Raw genomic sequence first — 21862 nt, 5'->3', positions numbered from 1 at the left:
TGGGAGTGGCAACCTTTCCCAGTGGTTTCCCGTTTGGCTGAGGCTGGGACTCCAGGATTGGACCATGAGATGGACAAGGAGAGACCTTGGGATTTAAAAGCATCCTTGGGATTCCAGGGAGGAAAAGGGTTTCTTCCTCCAGCCTTGGGGACAGGCAGGAGCATCCCAGGGGTGAGGGATCCATGGGAAGAGGGCTGGGACACTGCTGGGACAGGCAGGACATTCCCAGGGGTGAGGGATCCATGGGAAGAGGGTTGGGACACTGCTGGGACAGGCAGGATCATCCTGAGGGCGAGGGGTGGTGGCAGGAGCTGCTCCAAGCACTGGGAGCGCGTCCCGGCTCCTCCTCCCTCCCTCCACCCCCATCCCGGTTGTTGCTGTAAATAGGGACTATTTATATAAATATATTCCAGAGATTTCTAAAGTCACCCGAATCCTGTTTTTCTCAGAGCTTTTGGCTTTGCCGAGAACTCCTCGAGCAGGAGATTTTGCACCTTCCGAAGGGCGTCGGTACAAACGAGTCCAGTCCCACCCAACCGCAGGTACTGGGCGGGGCCGGGAATTCCGGGGGAATTCCAGGGGGCCGAGGGCTGAGAATGGAACGACTTGTTCCTTTTTTTTTTTACCCCTGTTCCCCTTTTCCCTGGGCTGGAGCAGTCCCAGGTTGTCCCTGGCGTTGGCCTCGGAGCAGGTCGTGGATTTTCCCTTCTGTTCCTCGTCTCTGTCTTTGCCTTCCGTGTCCGACCCGGGAGCGGCGGCGGTTGGGAGGAGTCTGGGTGGAAATGCCAAGTTTTATGGACATTTTTCTGGGTCTGACGTTTTCCAAACCTTTCCTTTATCCCACCCCAAGTCCTGGCAGGGGATCCGCTCCGACCAGGCGGTCGTGGAGTGGGTGGTATCCATGATATCCATGATCACACCCCCCGATCTCCGGGGCTCTGGGGGTTGTACAGGGTGAATCTGCTCCAAGGAATCCCCACAAACCCCTCCTTAGGCTCCGTTTTCCCACCTGGCTCCTCACCCGTCCACTCAGACACGGGGGGAATATTCCAGATCCTTTCCTGTTCAATTGGAGCTTCTGGAGTCGCTTCTGGGCTCTTCCGTCCCTTCCAGGGGTTTGTTGGGCTCCAGGTCAGTGGGAACATTCGGCTTTTTGACTGTTAAGCACAAACCAGGGATTGACAGCCCATCCCCCGGGAAAACCCTCCGGCTGAGGGACCCGAAATTCCTGTTTGAACTAAAAATGAACCAAAATTAAATTGTTCCTGATTTCTGGGAGAGCTGGAGGCTCTGGGGACACAGCAGTGCCTGGGAGCTGCCAGGGCCCTCCAGGCAGCTCCGGAGGGAGCAGATTCCATCCAGGATGGTCCGTGGCCATCCCAGGGCACCCGTGGCCATGCTCAGTTCTCGGCCTTGGCTCATTCTGGAATAAGCCCTTGGGAATGGCCCCCTCTGCCGTCCCTGTGTCCCAGCCGAGGCAGAGCTAATTCCAGGTTGTAGAATGTGAGGTGGAGCCTTTCCCGAGGACTGGAGACCCCCTAAATCCAACAATCCCAGCAGGGGAAGGCGCTGCCACCGTGGGGATGGGGATCCATGGATTTGGGAATGTTGCAGTGGTGGTACCAGGCCCAGGCCCAGGTTTTCGGTGTCGCTCCGCAGCTCCTTTTCCCGCTCTTCCCACAATCCCGTCACGGTGTCCCGAGTTTCCCTGGAACTCTGCCCGGCGGGGCCATCCCGAGGGAGGGGGTTTTCCTGGCGGGAAGAGCAGTGGGGCACTCGATGCCTTTCCCCGCGGGCGCCGGGGCCGCGCTCTGTAAAGCAATAAAACCACGGAGCGGCCCCGAGGAACGGGAATCCCGGGAGCTCATCCCGAATCCCGGGAGCTGATCCCGAATCCCGGGAGCTGATCCCGAATCCCGGGAGCTGATCCCAGCCTGCTCCAGGCGGCCTCTCCAGCGGGAAGGGGCAGCACAGGGGGTGCCCCCGGGGGTCCTTAATTAGTGCAATGACGTGGGGGGGAGCCTTTTCTCATGATGCCAACTGCCCTTAAATGTTGAATCCGGGTCTTTGTAAGCAATGTCTGTGTATTATGTGTATATATGAGGGACAAATTTTAAATTACTGCCTTTTGCCCTGTTTATTTTTCTGAGTAATTCCAGATGTACTTTAGTCTCTCTACTGTCAAAACTTTTATATTGTAAATCTGATGCTGGTGGCTTTTTGGTTATTTTGGTTTTTGGTTTGGTTTTTTTTTTTTTTGGTTTGGTTTTTTTTTTTTTTTTTGTAAAAAAGCAACGAAAAAACACAAGAAAAAAAAAAAGAAAAAAGAAAAAGGAAAAAAAAGTCTGCATCTCTCTATGTTGTCAGTTTTAGGCTGTAAATTCCAACTATCAATAAAAGCTCAAAATTCACGTGCCAGTGGTGGGTTCCTCATCCTGCAGGACACGCCGGCTGAGCGGCAGCCCCGGCTCCATGGGATGGGTTTGGGGCATCCCAGCTCCTGGAGAAGGTACAAAGGCATAGGGGCTGAGGTGACCCTGCTGCTGCCACCATCCACAGGGCTCCTGAATCCCTCCTGGGGTGGGGACTCCCCCTGCCCTGGGTAGCTGTGCCAGGGCTGGACAGCCCTTTCCAGAAGGAATTTCCCCCGTGTCCAACCTGAACTTCTTCTTTTCGTGGGAAGTGGTTCTGCTGCAGGTCCTGAGCCCAGGCAGGGACCCAGCACAGCTGAGCCTTGGTGGTACCGACAGGGGCTCATCAGCCCAATCCCTCAGAGAGGGGCAAATCCCAGGATCCCTGAGGCTGGAAAAGCCCTCCCAGCCCATGGAGCCACCCTGTGCCCCATCCCCACCTTGTCCCCCAGCCCAGAGCACTGAGTGCCACGGCCAGGCCTGCCTGGGACACCTCCAGGGCTGGGCACTCCAAACCTCCCTGGGCAGCCCCTGCCAAGGCCTCACCACCCTTTCCAGCAACAAATTCCTCCTCAGGGCCAACTTGACTCCCCCCAGCTCCCCCTCCTGTCAGGTGGGATTGGTGGCAGGAGGGACAGAGTGGATCTGGCCCAGGACCAAGGTCTGTGTGAGCAGTGCCGGGCCAGGATCCCTCCCTGAGCTCTGTCCCCAGGACACAGGACAGTGAGCCCCGAGGGCAGGAGCTGAGCCTGTTCCTGTGGCTGCCACGGTGTTCTCCCAGTTCGGGGGCTCAGAGGGACAAAGGGGCGTCTGTCATATTAATTTTTTTATTAAATTCAGTTAGTTTTCTCTTTATAGAATAACCTTTTCCTCTAGGCACAAATACAATACAAGGACTCTGCATGTTTGACACAATGTACAGAAACTTCAATAATCTACAACTGCTCAGGTAAGTTACAAACCCTCCGTGTTACACCCGCACAGCCGGTCTGGGACAGCGCACGGGGACTGTACAAGGAGCTCTGCACTGGGGAAACGGGGGCCTTAAAAACAACACGGGGGGCTCAGTCTGGGGGCGCCGGGGGGGTCCCGGGCGGCAGCGGGGCCGGAGTGACCCCACGGTGCCGGGTCGGGCTCCCCCCACGGCCCCTCGGCTGGGGGGCTGAACCCCCCAGGTCCCACCAGTGCGGGGGGGGGCTCAGGAGCAGGTTCTGTACCGAGAGTCCCCCCGTCACTGACACGGCGCAGCAGCAAGCGGGGAGGGGACAGCGCTGGGGACACGGACCTGCCCTCCGGGGGACCGGGGGCTCCAGCAGAGCCCCCTCAGGCAGAGCACAGAGGGGGGGACACAGGGGGCTTTGGGGCAGGGGAGAGCCCTGGGGAGGGGGGAGAAGAGCTCAGCTTGTGTGGTGCCCTCCTGGTGCTGCCCCCTTCACACCGGGGGTTCTGGGGGGGGAACCTGTGCAAAGAGACCGGGTGGCACCTGCAGGGCCACTGTCCCAGCCTGTCCCAGCCCTGTCATCGCCGCCGCCCGGAGGGGACCCTCATCCTGGGGAGGGGGCTGGGCTGGTCCCCCCCGACACGAGGGGTCAGAGGGGCACCCAGGAGGCTCCAGCATTTGGCACCTCCCATAGGGAATGTGCCCCCCCCCCGGGACAGCCGGTCTGGCCGTGGAGGTAGAGACTGTCCCAGCCAGCACAGGGACCCCCATCACAGCCCGAGGGGGCTCCAGCCCACTGGGAGCAGAGTGGCCACAGCCACATCCCCTCCGGGACACGGCGCCTGCAGCATCCCAGCATTCCTGATCCTGTGCCCGGCTGGGAGCGTGGGGGCTCCGGGTCTGGGACACAGGATGGTGCCAGGGCTCTGCTGTGTCACCTCCATCCCCTGCACTGCAGATCCCCAGCTCCAGGGGAAGCTCCCGGTGGGAGGAGCAGGGCAGGTTCCAGGGGCTCTGGCAGGACATGCAAGTGGTGGCAGGACGAGGGGGCAGCTCCTGCTCCCCCAGCAGTGTGGGGTGGGGGGTTCAGGGTCAGGACGCCCCTGCCCAGGGAGCGGGAAGGGGCTCGGGCACACGGAGGACACGGAGTCACGACAGGGCTCAGACAGGGCCGGGTGGGGTCGGGTCCCGCCTCCCTCTCCAACGCGAGGGATCCCTGAGGAATCCCTCCCTGCGCCGTCCTACCCCTGGGAAACGGCCCCGCCCTGCCCGGGGCGGGCGGGAGGAAGGCCATCCCCTCCTCTCCTCGGGCCAGGCTCAGGCAGAGCCCGGCGCTGCCTCTGCTCCCGGCTCGGGGCCGGCAGCCGTGCCTGGAATTGCGGCTCCGCGGGGCCGCTCACGCGTCCGACAGGCAGCTCTGGATGCGGTCGATCCACTGCTGGGCCAACTGCACGTCCTGGGCGCAGAAATTGTAAACTCGTTTTGTCGTCTTCAGCTGCGGGACGGGAGGGGGAGGGTGTGAGCGGGGCGGGAGCTGAGCCAGGCAGCGCCCTCCCACCATCCCGGGGCACGGCCTGGGCAACTTCCCCCGGGGATCCGCACCCTGCCTGGGTTATTCATCTCTGCCTGAGCAGGGATGCTGCTCTCAGCCATTCCCACTGGCCACAGCCTTATTCCCACGCGATTTTCTCATCCCCACCACATTCCTGATAGCACCAAAGCCAGAGCAGCCAGAACCTGGAGTGTCTGGAGTGTCCCCCAGGGCCGAGGCTGCCCAGTGTCCCCCAGGGCACACTCACGTCAAAGAAGGCTTTCTCATCCACCGTCTTGGGGGCACCCATGGTGGGGGTCCCCGGGGTGATGGACTCCACCTCGGCCAGGTCGATGACCCCTTTGCACTCCGTGTCCATCCGGCTGTCGTAGTACCGGAGCTGTGGGAGAGGGGATGCGCCCGTCAGGATTTGGGATGGGAGGGATGGACGGGATGGAGGGACAGGACAGACCCCACAGCCCCCCAGTACCTGATGTTTGGTTTTATCCAGCACGAACCAGCGAGGCTTCCACGGCTTCATGAAGGCGCCTTTCTTGTACAGGGAGCCCTCGTAGGACCTGCACAGTGGGAAGGAGCACCAGGAACGGGATCAGGGATGGGAACACACAGAGGGCCGTGCTCTGCAGCACCTCATCCCCAGGGAGGGATCCCCCCAGGCCCCCAGCCCCCCTGCCTGTTCTCGCTCTCGGAGGTCTGGAACTGGCTGTAGAGGGTGGAGGTGCTGCGGCGCCCGCCCGGCTTCCCGCTGGATGGGGTGGAGGTGCTGCTGGTGTCGCTGTCCAGGCTGAGGTTGAGGGTGGAGCCCACCCCGCTCTCCTGCAGGTACACGCCCAGCGAGCGCCGGTGGTGGGACAGCCCGAGGACATCAGGAGGGAGCTGGGGGTCTGCAACAGAGGGAACAGGCGTGACAGGGAGGGGGCCGTGACCCTCAGGAGCCACAGTACCCAGAACCAGCACCAGCACCCAGAACAGCACCCAGCACCAGCACCCAAAACCAGAACCCAGCACCAAAGACCCCTCCCTCGCCCTGGGGTTCAGGAGCAAACAGCCCTTTGCTCAGGGCACCTGTGGGTTAAGCCACTCCCATTCTCCAGCCCATGCCACAGCCCTGTCACAGCCCCACCTACCCTGCTGCCCTCCTGTCGTGCCTCAGTTCTCTGTGACGCTTTCACACCGTCCCACGTCTCCTTCCAGCGCTCCTGGACGTGCCCCAGCTCCATCTTCAGGTTGTGCAGCTCCTGTGGGGGATTCAGACATCAGCCCCGTAGGGCACAAGATCCCTGGCACCGCTGTCCCCATCCCGGGGACCCAGCTGAGCCCAGCCCTGCTGGAGCCGTGTCCCCGTGTGTGTCTCCTGCTATGTCCCCGCTGTGTCCCCACCCAGAGCCCTGACCTGCAGCAGTCTGGAGATGGCATCGGGCTCCACACGGCTCCGGTTGTCGTAGCAGGGCCAGATGATCCTGCGCTTGCTCTGGGGGGCTCCGGTGTCCTGCCGGTCCGGCTCCTCCACGGGCTCCGGCTGCCCCTGCGTCAGCTCCCAGTCGTAGGAGGGGCCCTCGGACAGCGTCTCCTCCGTGTAGTAATCCCACACCTTCAGGTTGGAAATGTTGCTGTACGGCCTCAGCACCTGTGGAACGGGCAGCGTTGGGATCAGGATGGACATTCCTGACCAGGCTGAGGGGACAGTGTGTCCCCATGGAGATTTGGGGTGTCCAGCCTGGAGAAGAGAAGGCTCCAGGGAGGCTGCCAGGGCCTAAAGGGGCTTCAGGAGAGCTGGAGAGGGACTGGGGACAAGGCCTGGAGGGACAGAACACAGGGAATGGCTTCCCAGTGCCAGAGGGCAGGGTCAGATGGGATACTGGGAAGGAATTCCTGGCTGGGAGGGTGGGGAGACCCTGGCCCAGGTTGCCCAGAGAAGCTGTGGCTGCCCCTGGATCCCTGGGAGTGTCCAAGGCCAGATTGGAGAGACCTGGGATAGTGGAAGGTGTCCCTGCCCATGGCAGGGGTGGCACTAGATGGGCTTTAGGGTCCCTTTCCTGGTGGGCAAACACCACCTCCAGCCACTCCAGCAGAGAGGAGACCCCATCCAAGCCCCCTGGATGTCCCAGGACAGGAGCTCCCACCTCCCCATCCTCAGGTGCAAACATGTAGTTGAAGAAGACAGGAGTTTTCCTGTTGATCCGGTCGATGTAATCCCAGATGGATTTGTGGACTTGCTGGCTCTTCCTCTCACCCTTCTCCTCATACAGGAGCCCTGGGGGGCACGGAGAGGGAAAGGGGTGTTATTTGGGGTGGGGGTCCAGGTGCCCTCCCTGTGGGCCCCACACGGTGCCCTCACCCAGCTCGATCCGCTCGTAGTCCGAGTCCAGCAGGAATGTCCGGAATCGGTTGGAAATGTAGTGGTAGCTGAGGAACTTCAGGTAGTACTGGCTGAACTCAAACTCCATGGGGAACTGCAGGTGGATCTGGGGGGAGCAGCGAGGTGGGACCCCTGGGACCCCACACCATGCGGTGCTCCGGGCCCCTCCCACTGCCCCTGGAGCGCTCCCAATGCTCGGGGGTCCCGCTGGCACCGACCCCGGGGCTCACCTGGTGCACACAGTCCAGGAACTGCAGGAAGATGGGGGCGAAGCCGCTGCTCTGCCCCGCCAGGGTCTGGGCACCGCGGTGGCTGAAGCGGTGGCCGAAGGAAAGCCACTCCTTCTCCACGAGCAGCCGGAACCCCTCCAGTGTCCGGTAGTACCGGTCCGACAGCAGCTGCACCAGCGACACCACCTGCAGGGACAGGGACAGGGACAGGGACAGGAATGGGGGCTGCAGGCACTGCTGGGGGTGGCCACGGCCACCTCGGGCCCCGGCGGGCTCTCACCTGTGTGGTGATGTCCCAGCCGTCCTCCAGACTGACCAGCACGGAGGAGCCCGTGTCCAGCAGCTCCACCACCAGCACCGAGATCTGCAGGATCTTGTGGATCTGCCAAGGGCAGGGCCAGGAGTGAGGAGGGTGCAGGGAACCCCCGTGGTGGATGCTGGGGCTCTGCCCTCCCTCCCATGCTTGGGAGTCACACGAGGCCACAACCCCACACTCGGACACGGCAGTGGCGGCAGAGCCAGGAGACCCTCCCTCCCTCCAGCAGCCAGAGTGGGACCCCTCCCACAGCTCACACTGGGACCAGTCTCACCAGGGAGCTGCCACCCGGTGACCCCCGTCACTGCTGGCACTGCCCCTCCAGAGGGGCATTTCCTGGGGGTCCTGTCCGGCTTCCCCATCCAGCAGCTGCCCCAGACCTGCAGCACCCACATCAGCACCACGGAGCAGAGCTCTGGATTGTTCCATCCCTGTCCCTCACACCCATCTGTGTCCTGGGACAGGAGCCGGGGCTGTGACACTGACCTGGGACAGCCACTCCGACTCCTCCAGGGAGCGCAGGTAGGCCACGCTGGGGTCGCTGGAGGGGCAGCCGGGCACACAGGCCTTCATCAGCTTCTTGAAGCTGGCCTTGACCTGCCGCACGTCAAACACCTCGATGGGAACCACCTCCCAGTGCTGCAGCGGGTCCGGCTTCACCCCCTGGGGGAGCAGAGAGGCAGGAGGTCCTGAGGGACACCCCCAGCAGAGCCACCACCACCCTCGGGATCATGGAATTGCTGAGGTTGGAAAAGCCCTCTGAGATCATCAACTCCAACCGTCCCCAGCACTGCCAAGGCCACCACTGGCCATGTCCCCAGGTGCCACATCCACATGGTTTGGAAATCCTTCCAGGGCTGGGCACTCCAAACCTCCCTGGGCAGCCCCTGCCAAGGCCTCCCCACCCTTTCCAGCAACAAATTCCTCCTCAGGGCCAACCTGAGCCTCCCCTGGCACAGCTTGAGGCCGTTTCCCCTTGTCCTGTCCCTGTTCCCTGGGAGCAGAGCCCGACCCCCCCCGGCTCCCCCCTCCTGGCAGGGACTTGCAGAGCCAGAAGGTCCCCCCTGAGCCTCCTTTTCTCCAGGATGAGCCCCCCCCAGCTCCTTCAGCCGTTCCTTTCCCCAGCCACGTTCCCCCGCGGGGCCGTGCCGGGGGTGGGGTCACCTTCAGCTGGGACTTGTCGCCGATGATGTAGAGGGAGGCGCGGTGCTGCCGCAGGAAGGTGGTCTCGGCGGGGGTCCCGTTGTGCTGGGCCCCCAGCAGGTCCTTCCCGGCCAGGCGGGACCCGATCTCCACGTTCAGGGCGTAGCTGCTCATGCGGCCGCTGGCCCGGATGCTGCCCCACTTCCCTGCGGGAGCCACACGGGCGGGTCGGGATGGGGTCCGCGGGCTCACCCCCCAGCCGGGGGGTCACAGGGCGAGCAGGGGGCTGAGTGCTGCGCCCCCCAGCCCAGCCCTGGGAGCACATGCCGGGGACGTGCTGGGCACCAGGTTTGCTTTGGCTCCTGCTCCCTGCTGGGTGCTGCAGAATTCCTGCCCGCTGGACTCGGAGCCTGACCCTGGCAGCTCCATGTCCCGCCAAACTGCGCTCTGGCACCCCCGAGACCCGCACCACCACCTGCACCCCGAGCCTGCCACCGGCACCCAGCCCCGGCACCGCCACCCGGCACCCGCAGCGGCACAAGGAGCCCAAAGCAAACCTGGCGAGGCTCCCGGTACTTACCTGCCCGTGGCGCGCTCGGCGCGGGCGTGGGGACTGAGGGGGGTTACTGGGGCATTAGTGGTGTGAGGGGTGGCAGTGGGGGGTCAGTGGGTCAGTGGGTTGCCCGGGCAGGTCGGGCGGCCGCGCTCTCGTACCTCGGGGCGTCTCGCGGCCCTTCGGCGACGCGCACTTGGGGGTGGACAGGGTGATGACCCGGGCTCTGTGACCCAGCCCTGGGGGCACAGGACAAAGCGAGCTCAGCGAGGGACGGGGGCGGAGCGATGGACAATGGGTGGGATGGAGGCGATGGCGCCGGGGGCTGCGGCAGCTCCCACCCCCTCCCTGCGGCCGCCCCGCGGAGCAGAAGCAGCTGCTCGGCTCAGGGAGCGTCTACTCTACGAGAGCTGCCCGGACCGGGGGTCTCGGCGAGGCCCCCCGGGCAGTGACCCCCCACATGTCCTCACCTCCGCGGCTAAAAGTCCCAGGCCCTTCGTCCTTCCCTCCCATCACCTGCTTCATGAGCGATCCCAGCTTAGGCTGCTGCCTCTTGTCGGAGAAATCTGCAGCACCAAGAGAACGTCAGCTCCCGAGGGCCCTCCCGGCCTCCCCTCGGCTGCTCCGAGGGAGGGGAAGGGGCTCAGAGAAAGCGGCAGCAAGCGGAGCCCCCGGGAGCCCCCAGTGCGCGGGAAGCACCGTCCACCTGGAGCCATGGAAGCACCGTCCACCGGGAGCCAGGAGCCAGAGCCCAGTGTGCGGGAAACACCGTCCAGCTGGAGCCACGGCAAAGAGGCGCCTGGTGCGGCCGTGTGGGAGGGGGCTCGGCCCGGCCCTGCCCCCCCCGGGTGGGGGATCACCCTGTCCCAGCCCCTGCCCTACCAGTTCACCTGTGCCCCCCCAGCGCTGGGCTGAGCCCCCTCCCCGGGAACATTCCCCCTGCCGGGGAGGGGCCTCGCTGGGGCTGTCGGCATGTCCTCTATCCCCCCAGGCTCAGGGAACCCCCCAGCCCCCCGTGTGTCCGCAGCGATGATGGGTGGAATGGCTGGGACGGGATGGAATGGCTGGGACGGGATGGAATGGCTGGGACGGGATGGAATGGCTGGGACAGGACACCTGGCACTGGAGCAGGGCACGGGGGCGGAGCTCTGTCCTGCAGGGAAGGGCCGACTGGGAAGGGCCGTCTGGTGGGGGCATCAAGGTGTGCACGGACTTACCGGGGGTCCCCAGACAGACCCAGCCCCACGCGTGGGGGGCACATGGTGCCGAGGTCCTGGCTGGAAGGGTCTGTCCCCACCGGCCCCGGCGAGTGCCTGGATCCCAGCACAGGCTGGGGCTCCCAGTGCTTGCAGCTCCAGGGACACCGGGGCTCCCAAATCCCTCAGGGCTCCCAGTGCTCGAAGCACCCGTCCCCACCCCCAGCCACAGAGTCCCAGCCAGAGTTTGGAGCTCCAGAGAGTGCACTGGGGGTTCCCAGTGCTCACAGATCCAGGGACATTGGGTATCCCAAACTCCCCTGGGCTCTCAGTGCTCACAGGTCCACAGCCATGGGGTCTCCCAAAACTGGGGCTCCCAGTGCTCATCACGTGTCCCAGAACCCATCCCTACCACCAGCCACGAGAATCCAGCTGGAGCTGGGAGCTCTGGAGCGGCTCTGCTGCCTCCTTGGATGCCAGAGCCCAGGAGAGCAGCTCACTTGGGATGCACAGCAGGATCCAGGGCTGGCAGGAGCCCACCTGCATCCCCCCACCCCTGTCTGTGCCCCGCTCCCTCACCTGCACTGCTCATGTGTGCCGAGGTGAACCCACTGAGCGTGTTGCGCCCGCTGGCGTCGGAATAGTGGGGCATGGAATTGATGACGGCCTGCAGGTACTTCTCCTGCTCCAGACTCGTGGAATCCGTCTGGGAGGGGCCTGGATGGGGAGACCCCCGAGTGTGAGCACCCCAGAGCCTGGGAGGGCTGTGCACCCCCCAGCTCCGTGTTCCCGGGGCGTTCGGGGACGGGCACCTGCGGTCGGGGCGTTCGGGGACTTGAAGAGGCCGACGACGCCCTTGCCGTGGAGCCCCCCCGAGCGGAGCAGCACGGCCTTGGTGCGGGAGTTCCTCCAGCACACCACCGGGAAGCGGTTCTGGCGGTAGCAGCGGGAGATGCGCTGGATGGTGTTGTCCGGGATGCTCTGCGGCACGATGAGCAGCCCGGGGTAGCTGCGGGACAGAGCGGGGGGCTCAGCGGGGTCCCCCCGGGGCCGGCGGGACCCCCCGGGCCCGGCTCACCTGCGGCAGATGGCGTACATGCGGTTGACGGTGGAGATGCGGAAGGGCTCGTTCTTGGAGCGGGTCAGGCTGCTGCTCAGCGTGCCCAGCCCTAGCCGCTGGTAGTCGCGGCAGCAGGCGCGCTCCACCACGTGCGCGTTGGTCATCTTGTCCGAGGGCCTCATGGTGGTGCTGGGGGTCAAAGTGCTTCTGTCCATGTCTTCGGACACTGTGGGGACAAGGTGGGGGCTGGGGACAGGCTCGGCACGGACACGGCGTCCCACCGTGGAGGAGAGGGACGGGATGGAGGCATCTCCGAACCCGCAAGGGCAGGACGGGGATGGAACTGCCTCCTGGCTCCCTCACCTGGAACCAGAGAGCTGGGCAGAGCTGGGACTGGATCCCCCATGGAAACCCTAAATCCCATCCACCACGCCTCCTCCAGGCTTCCCACCTGGGCAGGTTCTAAGGTTCCACGCACAGGGCTCCCGTCCCTCCCAGTCCCTCACTACCCCTAAACCAGTCCGGCTCTTTGTCCACCCTCACCTGCCCTCCTGCACCTCAAATCCATGATTTTCCATCCTGAGGAGCGGAGGGCACCGCCCAAAGACCCCCGTCCTCCCCCTGTGTTGGAAGCAGGTTGAGCTCTGACTGGGCACCCCCAGCAGCCCAGAGCTGGGGGCTGTCAGGAACTGGGAGAGGGGCCCATGGTGGCAGCGCTCTGCGCTGGGGATGCTCCCACCCTGCTCCCCTCGGAACAAGGGACTTCTCCCAGGTGGATGATGGTCCCATCCCCGTGCAGGGCATTCTCCACCTGAGATCTCGTCCTCGTTGTCCTCAGGGAAGTGCTGGCTGCCGCGCTGCTCCCAGGCGGGCGGCGTGTACTTCTTGCGCGTGACGTACTGCCGGCCGATGGTCTTCTTGGCGTTCTTCACCAGGTTCTTGGAGAGCGTCCTGGAAAACCAGGCAGGAGCTTGAGCCCCGTGACATGTCCTGCCCAGCTGTGACCAGAGCCAGAGTGGCCAGAGGAGCCCAGAGGGTCAGAGACAACACTGTCACCCAGCAAAGCAGAGACAGGAGCAGCCCTGGTCAGTCACTGTCATGTGGGAGGGGACGTGTCACCTGCCAGCACCTCAGCCCTGGGGGCACAGGGCAGGGGCAGAGCCCCTCTGGATCAGAGGGGACCCAGCCTTGTCCCAGCACTAACACCGTGTCCTCCACATTGGAGCCACCACGGCTCGTCCCAGAGGAAGAGGGCTGTGACTCATGGCAGGGACAGGGGATCTGCCACAGGGGCCAGGGAATCCACTGTAGAGCCAGGGGATCCACTGCAGGGGCCAGAGGATCCAGCACCAGGGGATCTGCTGCTGGGATCATGGGATCAGTGGTAGGGTCCAGGGGACCCATGACAGGGACCAGGGAAACCACCACAGTGGCCGGGGAATCTGCCACAAGGACCAGGGGATCCACCACTGGGATCAGGGCGTCCACCACAGGAACCAGGGATCACTGGCAGGGACCAGGGGATCCACCACTGGGATCAAGGATCCATGGCAGAAACCAGGGGATCTGCAGCTGGGACCAGGGGATCCACAGCAGGGACCACGGGATCCCTGCCATCCCCTTGATGGCACACCAGGAACAGGGAGAGCACAGCTGGGCTCAGGTGCTCCTGAGGCACTTGGGGAAATTTGGGAAGGGAGAGCTGCCAAACCCACGGGGATTGGGCTGCATGGTCAGAACAGGCTCTGCCCCACAGAGCTCCAGAGGGCAGGAATTCCTGAAGGCAGGAACAGCCTCACCACACGCAGGACCTTGGCCCTGTCATCATCTCGGTGAGTCCTGGGCTCCAAGGTGGGGAAATAAAAGAGATGTGGGATATAGAGAAGGGGCCACATCCAACCCAGGGGATGTGGGATTATCCATCAGCCAGGGGAGGAGACTTGTCCAGCCCAGGACAAGAGCCACGCTGATGCTAAGATTCCTGGACTTCCTCTTCTCGAGGTGGGACCAAAGGGAGATCAGGAGGTGCCTTGTTTTGCTCTAAGTGGACAGTGAGGGAATCCCAATGTTCCCTGCAACTACCAAGGGAGGGAAAGCCTCGGGACCAAGAAGGAACACTGTCCTGGGAACAAGCTCAGGAACAGAGGCTGGGAACAGGAGAGCTTCCTAACCAGAGGGACAAGACTTGCAGACAGTGGGGGACACTGGATGGCACTGGGAAGGGTGACAAAGCTCGTGTCACAAATCCAGACAAACTCCTGAGATGGGGCCCAGGCCAGAGCTCTGGAAATCCCTGAGTTAGTGGTACAGGCACAGCTCCTGCGATCCAGCAGTGCCCTGGAGCACCAGGAGGATGAGATGGTGAGAGATCCCACACCCCCAGCCTGGGAAAGGGCATTCCCCAGGGACAGCCACATGCAGAGCAGGCGAGAGGAGGCCCTGGGAGCGGGGAGGGCTGAGCCGGAGCCGCCACCTCGGAAGCGCCCGCCCAGGCCGGAGGCAGCTTACGTGGTGGGATGGCCGAGGTGCCCGAGGGACAGCACCCCCACTGCCAGGCCCTGGAACAGATCGGTCACCTGCTGGGAGCTGTCACAAACACCGACACGCTTAGGGCAAGGGCACAGCAAGAGCAGCCACCCAGCGCTGCAGGACGATGTCCCCAGGTCACCCAGCACTGCATCCCTGAGCCACCCAGTGCAGGAGCACTGTGTCCCTGAGCCACCCAGCCCTGCAGCACCGTGTCCCTGAGCTATCCAGTGCAGGAGCACCTTGTCCCTGAGCCACCCCACAATGCAGGACCATGTCCTCAAGTCACCCAGCACCATGTCCCCAAGTCACCCAGTGCAGGAGCACTGTGTCCCTGAGCCACCCAGCACTGCAGGATGATGTCCCCAAGTCACCTAGCACTGCATTCCTGAGCCACCCAGCACTGCATGATCATGTTCCCAAGTCACCCAGCACTGCAGGATCATGTCCCCAAGTCACCCAGCACGGCAGGACCATGTGCCCAGGTCACCCAGCACGGCAGGACCATGTCCCCGAGTCACCCAGCACTGCATGATCATGTTCCCAAGTCACCCAGCACTGCATGATCATGTTCCAAAGTCACCCAGCACTGCAGGATCATGTTTCCAAGTCACCCATCCCACTGGAACCTCTCCCATGGGACACCTCCTCAGCACGGCTGGGGATGCCACTGCAGCAAACTCCTGGGTCCCAGTGTGACCCATCCTCTGCAGGGCTGGGGACACTGCAGGACATGGGACATCCTACAGCTCTTCACCCTACAGTTCCCTCACAGGAAGGGCTCTGCTCCCAGGGAACAGGGACAAGACAAGGGAAATGGCCTCAAGCTGTGCCAGGGGAGGCTCAGGTTGGATATTGGGAACATTCCTTCCTGGAAAGGGCTGTCCAGTCCTGGCACACCTGCCCAGGGCAGGGGTGAAGTCCCCATCCCTGGAGGGATTTCAAAGCCCTGTGGATGTGGCACCTGGGGACATGGGTCAGTGGTGGCCTTGGCAGTGCTGGGGGATGGTTGGACTCGATGGGCTCAGTAGGATTTTCCAACCCAAAGCATTCTCTGACCTCCACCCACTGGAAATCCTGTGTGAGGACAGGTCTGAGCAGGGTGGGCTCAGGGAGCTCAGGTCCAGCTCAGGACCCTGTGCCCCATTTCCCCAGTGGTCCCCGTGCAGTGGCTCAGCTGGGGGGGGCTGGAGGAGGGCCAGGAGGAGCCCTGAGGTGTCCCAGAGGATCAGGCCCGTTCCAGGAGTGGTTCTCTCAGGTACCTGAGTGAGGGGTTCTTCTCCTTGGCCTTGGGCTGCATGGCCTGCTTGGGCGACTGGCCCACGGTGAAGGCGAAGGTGCCGCGCACGTGCTGGGGGTAGCGCAGCTTGTGCAGGTGCTTCCGGAAGATCTCGGCGCTGTCCGAAGCCACCTCCTCGTCGAAGGCGATCTTCAGCAGCTGGGGGATGGCAGAGAGCAGGCCCAGGGGTCACCAGCCCTTCCCAGGGATCGGGGCACAGCTCGGATCCCGGTGGGAGCAGGGAGCACAGCGGGCACGGGCCAGGCTGGGAGGCTGCCCCGCCTGTCCCTCTGTGCTGGTTACTCTGTCCCATTCCCTTTCCTCCTGGAGGCTCAAGGGTTCTCCAGGGTGTCCCAGTGACTGATCAAGGCAGTTCTGAGCACGGCAGGAGCAGCCAGAACATTTAGGAGCTCGCCCCCAGCATTGCTCCACCTCCACATCTCCCAAAGATGTGAAGTGCCCAATAACTCCTTTTCTGTGACATCTCTACCTGTTGTGTTTCTCTCCCCCAGGAACCTGCACAAGGTTTGGCAGAACCACATCCTGGAGCCCCATGTGGGGGTGTCTCACACTTTCCTGGCAGGGGCTGCTCAGGGAGGTGGGGGAATCCCCAGCCCTGGAGGTGTCCAAGGAAGGCCTGGCCGTGGCACTCAGTGCTCTGGGCTGGGGGGCAGGGTGGGGATGGGGTACAGGCCACAGCCACATGGATCTCACCAGCCGAGACAGAGCAATGCCAGACAGCAGCCACAGCCCCCCAGAGCTCCCCCCACCCCGGGATCTCACCTGGAATGTGCACGAGCGCAGCTGCAATCCCTCCTGGAGGAACGGATCCGCCTGGGCCTGGATACTGATCTTCTTCTCTTTGGTCAGCGAGGCGATGGGGAAGGACCGGATCACCACCTGCTCCCCCACTGGACACAGGGATGGGAACAGGTCAGGACCATCCCTGCCTCGGCACGGACAGGCACAGGCCACCCTGGGCCATCCTGGCTGGCTGTGCCCACCACAGAGTCCCCCAGGGTAGGATGGATACAGCCAGTCCCCTCATCCTTAGGGATCAACAACCTGCTCCCTAAGGGTCACCAATCAGCCTCCTCTTCCCTAAGGATCTCCAACAACCTCCCTCATCCCCAAGGATCACCAACCATCCCCCAGCTCCCCAAGGTTCACCAACCAGCCCCTTCCTTCCCAGGGATCCCCAGCCAGTCCCCTCATCCCCAGGGACCTCCCCGAGGCCGTGGTGCCCCAGCCCCTCACCCAGCGGGTCCGTGGGGGTTCCTTTGAAGATGATCCGGTAGGTGGTGAGGAAAATGGCTCCCTCGGCGGGGAGCAGGGGCGGCCCCCCAATGCTGCCCCCGGCAGCCTCCTCCCGCCCGTCGGGCATGAGGCACACGCGCAGCCCCTCCATCACACACTCCTCCCCCACCAGCAGGTTGGGGCGCAGCAGTTTTGGCTGGGGGGGGGACACAACGGGGAGTTCAGCCCCTGAGGAGCACAGGAGGGGGGTCTCCACAGCCCCCCATGGCTCCAGCCCCATCCCAGCAGGACCCCCCATACCTTCTGGATGGGAGGAAGCCTCTTGCTCTCCCTGTGCACGGCGTCCAGGGTCTCGATGTGCATCTGCACGATGTCTGTGACACGCAGGGGGTGAGGCTGGAGCAGAGCCCTGCCCTGCCCGCCCTGTGCCCTCCACTGCTCCCTGTGGGACCCCCCGCGCCCACCCCGAGCGTCCCCACCTGGGATCATGACGTGCAGCCCCTTGAGGTGCTCGTTGGTGACGCCGCTCTCGGTGCACACCTTGTCCACGAAGCGGTTGATGAACCTCACCACGTAGTTGGCCACGTCGGAGCTCTCGGCGTCCTCGAAGCCGCTCTCGGTGTCGTAGCTCTCGGCCACGCTCCCGGCGATGCTGCCCAGGGAGCAGGGAAGGGTCAGCCTGGAGCAGCCCTGCCTGGCTGCAACCCAGGCCAGGAACAGCCCCAGGGAGGTTCCACTCCTGGTGTGATCCCAGAAGGGATCCCACTCCTCACAGGAACGCAGGAGAGCTCCAGGAGAGCTCCCGCTCCTGACAGGAACACAGGAGAGCTCCCACTCCTGATATGGATCCAGGAGAGCTCCCGCTCCTGACAGGAACACAGGAGAGCTCCCACTCCTCATATGGATCCAGGAGAGCTCCCAATCCTCATAGGAACACAGGAGAGCTCCCACTCCTCATATGGATCTAGGAAAACTCCCACTCCTAATAGGAACACAGAAGACCTCCCACTCCCAGAAATCCCCCTGGGCACCACAACCTGCCCCAGTCCTGATAGAATCCTGGAATCCCAGCACGGCTGGGGTTGGAAGGGACCCTTGAAGTCCATCTGGTCCAACCTCCCCGCAAGGAGCAGGGACCTCTCCCACGTCCTGATGGCAGTGACTGCTCGGGATGCCGCAGGAGCTGCCGACCCCAGTGTGGATGTCCCCAGCATGTGCCCCTCACCTGTTGGTGACGAAGCTGTTGCTGACGCTCTCGACGTCTCCCAGCCCGGAGCTGCGGAGCAGTCGGTTCTTGCTGGTGTCCAGGGGCAGGAGCAGGTAGCTCATGCGGTTGGCGTAGTGGATGGCCTGGCTGAACACGGTGCTCTCCTCCTTCTGGATCAGCTCCTGTTGCTTCTCCCGGCTCATGGTGGGCCAGAGCCGCAGCTGCTCCGACGCAATCTCCAGGGCAGACTTGGCTTCCTGGGGCTCCTCCGTGCTCTCCTGAAGGGGTTGGAAGGTGATGTTGGTTGTCTGCATGGACAGATCCACCTGCCTTCACCCCACTGTTCCCACAGGAATCTCCCAGAACCAGGATGAGGTCCCTGATGCTCATCTGAACAGGTTACCCAGAACAGGCAACTGGCACAGAGCAGCTGTGGCTGCCCATGGATCCCTGGAGGTGTCCAAGGCCAGGCTGGACGGGTCTTGGAGCAATCTGAGCTAGTGGAAGGTGTCCCTGCCCATGGCCCCTTCCCACCCAAGCCATTTCATGACTCCACAATCAGCTTGCAGAGCTCTGTGAAGAGCTGCTCCTCATCTGGAACAGCGTTGGAGTCTCCTCACCTCCTCTGCGTGGTTCTCCTCGTTGCTGTCCAGGTACAGGGCCCGGATGTGGTTCTGCACGTCACAGTAGAACATGGCCTCCCAGAACTGGATGTTGGTCCACACCACGTGCTCCTGCACGCAGCTGTAGGCGAACTGTGTGATGCCCGGGCTCAGTTTCTGCGGAGGGAGAAGGTGGAAAAGGTCCATACAAGCATGGCCTTTGTGCCAGGCTCTGCCACCTGCTGGGACAGCCCTAGGCCCTTGGGCAGGCAGGAGGGTGCACCAGAGCTCCTCCAGGATTCCTTGAGAACTCTCCTCCTGCCCAGTGCCCACCTAGAGCCCTCAGTGCCATCATTTTACGGGAGGTAGAACCTCATCCCAGCCCACCCTGACGGACAGATCAAGCCGGCATTCCAGAGCAACGCCCTTCCCGCACGTGTTCCAGCCACCCTGGGAGCCTCTGAGGGGCTGGAAGGTCCTGGGCGGGAGCCGTGCCATGAAAAGCCCCAACAGGATAACCCCCTGGCTCTCTGTCCTCCCACCCCCAGCCTCTGCCATCCCCAGGTCCCTGTGGACGCTCACCCTGCAGAAGGCGGTGACCAGCGGCAGGAGCGCGGCGGCGATGCCGTGTTCGTCCATGGCCGTGCAGTCCTGGGGAAGGGAGTGGGGGTGACGGGGGATTCAGGACCGGGACCCCACTCCCACGCCCAGCCCCGCTCCCAGGAGGGAGTAGCAGCTCCGTGCCAGCCCCGTCCCACCTGCAGGCAGCAGTTCATCATGCGGATGACGAAGTCGAACTGCTGGTGGTCCAGCACCGCCCGGTTCTGCTGCACGTGCAGGTTGAGCTCCTGGGTGAGGCAGTGCCGGGCAGCCCGGCCCTTCATGGCACGCAGCACTGCCGGGAACAGCTGTGGGACATGGGCAGGCTCAGAGGGGAGCACGGCACGGACAGTGGGGGACTCGGCAGTGCTGGGGAACAGCTGGACTCAATGTTGCCAGAGGGATTCTCCAACCTCAATGACTCCAGGATTCTACTACTGAGGTGGGGGTCGGGCTCTGCTCCCAGGGAACAGGGACAGGATGAGAGGGAAGGGCCTCAAGCTGTACCGGGGAGGGGCAGGTTGGATATTGGGGAAAATTCCTTCCTGGAAAGGGCTGTCCAGCCCTGGCACAGCTGCCCAGGGCAGGGTGGAATCCCCATCCCTGGAGGGATTTCAAAGCTCTGTGGATGTGGCACTTGGGGACAGGGGTCATTGGTGGCCTTGGCAGCGCTGGAGGATGGTTGGAATCGATGGGCTCAAAGAGTTTTTCCAACCTCATGAGACTCCATGATTCCAGGAACATAAGCCAGTCAGCAAAGATCTGGACCCGGGCAGGGAATGTCCTCTCCATCCTGCCACGGAGGAGAGCAACCTGCCCATCTCCTCCCCCAGCCTCAGGACCCCCCTCACCTTTTTGGCCTCCAGCATCTTGTTCTCGAAGACGTAGGAGATGCAGTTCCTGACCACCTCCAGGCGCCGGGCACTGTTGGCCAGGGCGTTGCCATTGCGCTCCAGGATGGCAGCTGGGAAGAGAATCCAGTCAGTCCAGTCAGGGCAGGACCTGCACCCCTGGGAGGGGACATGGGGCCCCCCCTGCTCCCCATGGGCAGGGTCTGGGCTCCAGGAGACCACGGGGTCTTCCCCCTCAGGGTGCTGACAGATGCCAGGGTGCTCTGAGCAGCCCGAGGGGCAGCAGTTAAGGAGGATGGTGCTGCTGCTTCTCCGTGTTCGGCTGTCACAGACCCTCAGACACACCGAGGAGGGTCTCTCCCGGCACCCACACGTACCGATGGGGGGCCCTGATGGCACCATGCACTTCTTCTCGGCCTTCACGGCCGGAGGGGCCGTCTGGAGCTTGGCCGTGGCCTGGTCGATGATCCACTGCACCGTGCCCTCGTCCAGCCGGGGAAAGGGCTTCTGGTGGAGCCGCAGGTGACAACCTTCCGTGGGCTTCTGCACCTTGTGCATGGTCACTGCGGGGTAGGGGTTCTCCTGCCACGGCAGGGACAGTTCCCTCTCAGGTATGAGGATGCAGCACGTCCTCTCCCAGTGCAGGAGCCCCAGCGAGGTGTCCCTCAGCCACCTCCACTGCTCCCTGCTGGATTCTACAGCCCCCAGGAACCTGCAGTGCCAGCAGGATCTGCTCCCAAGCCCCACAGACAGAGAGCCAAGCCCTGCTCAGGAGCTCCATCCCAGACAGCCAAGGGTGCCATGGGTAGGTGACCTGTGCTGGCCAAGTGCCACTGGACACCTCAAGCTGTGCCAGGGGAGGGTCAGGTTAGGGTTAGGGTTAGGGAATTCCTTGCTGGAAAGGGTGGTGAGGCCTTGGCAGGGGCTGCCCAGGGAGGTTTGGAGTGCCCAGGCCTGGAGGTGTCCCAGGAAGGCCTGGCCGTGGCACTCAGTGCTCTGGGCTGGGGGACAAGGTGGGAATGAGGCACAGGGTGGCTCCATGGGCTGGGAGGGCTTTTCCAACCTCAGGGATCCTGGGATTCTATAAAACCAGGGAATCCCTCTCCTGGGAGCAGCTCACACCAGGGTCACAGTGCAGGGGGCAAGAGGATCGTGCCCCAAGAGCTTATGGAGGGAGGAGAGAGCGACCAGGGCTCTGATTGATTTCCCTGCCCTGTACCCTCCCAGCACCTTCCAGCCCTGCCCTGGGGTCTCCAGGACTCACGTTTTTGTACAGTTTCTCCGCCAGCTCCTTGATGTGCCGCAGGATCTTCTGCTTGTTCCCCTCCTCCGCCCGCATGCGCTTCACCTCGTACGCCACGAGCTGGGGACGGGACAGCAGCTGAGGGGAGCCCTTCCACGGCCCCCTCTGTCCCCAGAGTCACAGCTGATCCCAGCCAGTGCTCCAGGGCAGGGAGGGCCCAGTGGGATGGCTGGGAAAGGGGGGACAGCTCACCTCGTCGAACAGGTCGATGGAGCGATACGGGGCCCCGCGCTCGGTGACGAAGCCGGCGAAGGCCATGCCCTCCAACACCTTGGTCAGGAAATCGTCCTCCGTCAGCCCCCGCTGCCCCAGGAACGCTGCCTGCAGGGGGAGAGCATGTGCCGTCAGCACGGGGTGACACGGAGCGAAGGACACGCACCTGGGTGGCACTGGGACGGTGCCACCTCCTGCCCTGCCCAGCTGGGCACGGGGACAGGGTTTGCACAGAATCCTGAACCTCTGGACAGCAGCAGCAGG

General features: G+C 63.4%; 1 protein-coding gene across 1 annotated transcript in view; it reads right to left on the bottom strand.

Annotated features, from left to right (window-relative positions):
- Positions 1-3224: 3224 nt before the first annotated feature.
- The window catches only part of SBF1 (SET binding factor 1), a 54785-nt gene continuing 36147 nt past the window's right edge, over positions 3225-21862 (bottom strand). Inside the window, 32 exon segments of the mRNA XM_050325019.1 lie at positions 3225-4846; positions 5151-5282; positions 5373-5460; positions 5577-5763; positions 5766-5787; positions 6031-6141; positions 6297-6530; positions 7027-7157; positions 7242-7368; positions 7493-7678; positions 7773-7874; positions 8295-8471; positions 8973-9157; positions 9666-9743; positions 9975-10070; positions 11280-11417; positions 11513-11709; positions 11779-11986; positions 12572-12711; positions 15549-15724; positions 16349-16476; positions 16823-17018; positions 17123-17196; positions 17302-17474; positions 18048-18307; positions 18650-18808; positions 19214-19282; positions 19390-19539; positions 20083-20195; positions 20460-20664; positions 21347-21445; positions 21578-21706. Of these exon segments, the coding sequence (XP_050180976.1) occupies positions 4748-4846; positions 5151-5282; positions 5373-5460; positions 5577-5763; positions 5766-5787; positions 6031-6141; positions 6297-6530; positions 7027-7157; positions 7242-7368; positions 7493-7678; positions 7773-7874; positions 8295-8471; positions 8973-9157; positions 9666-9743; positions 9975-10070; positions 11280-11417; positions 11513-11709; positions 11779-11986; positions 12572-12711; positions 15549-15724; positions 16349-16476; positions 16823-17018; positions 17123-17196; positions 17302-17474; positions 18048-18307; positions 18650-18808; positions 19214-19282; positions 19390-19539; positions 20083-20195; positions 20460-20664; positions 21347-21445; positions 21578-21706 (4569 nt within the window). The 3' untranslated portion in view covers positions 3225-4747.

The sequence above is a fragment of the Myiozetetes cayanensis genome, unplaced genomic scaffold, assembly GCF_022539395.1.
Source record: "Myiozetetes cayanensis isolate MyiCay16 unplaced genomic scaffold, myiCay2020 scf3, whole genome shotgun sequence".
Taxonomy (NCBI): domain Eukaryota; kingdom Metazoa; phylum Chordata; class Aves; order Passeriformes; family Tyrannidae; genus Myiozetetes; species Myiozetetes cayanensis.
Note: the sequence above shows the minus strand (reverse complement) of the source record. Positions and strands in the feature narration are given on the sequence as shown.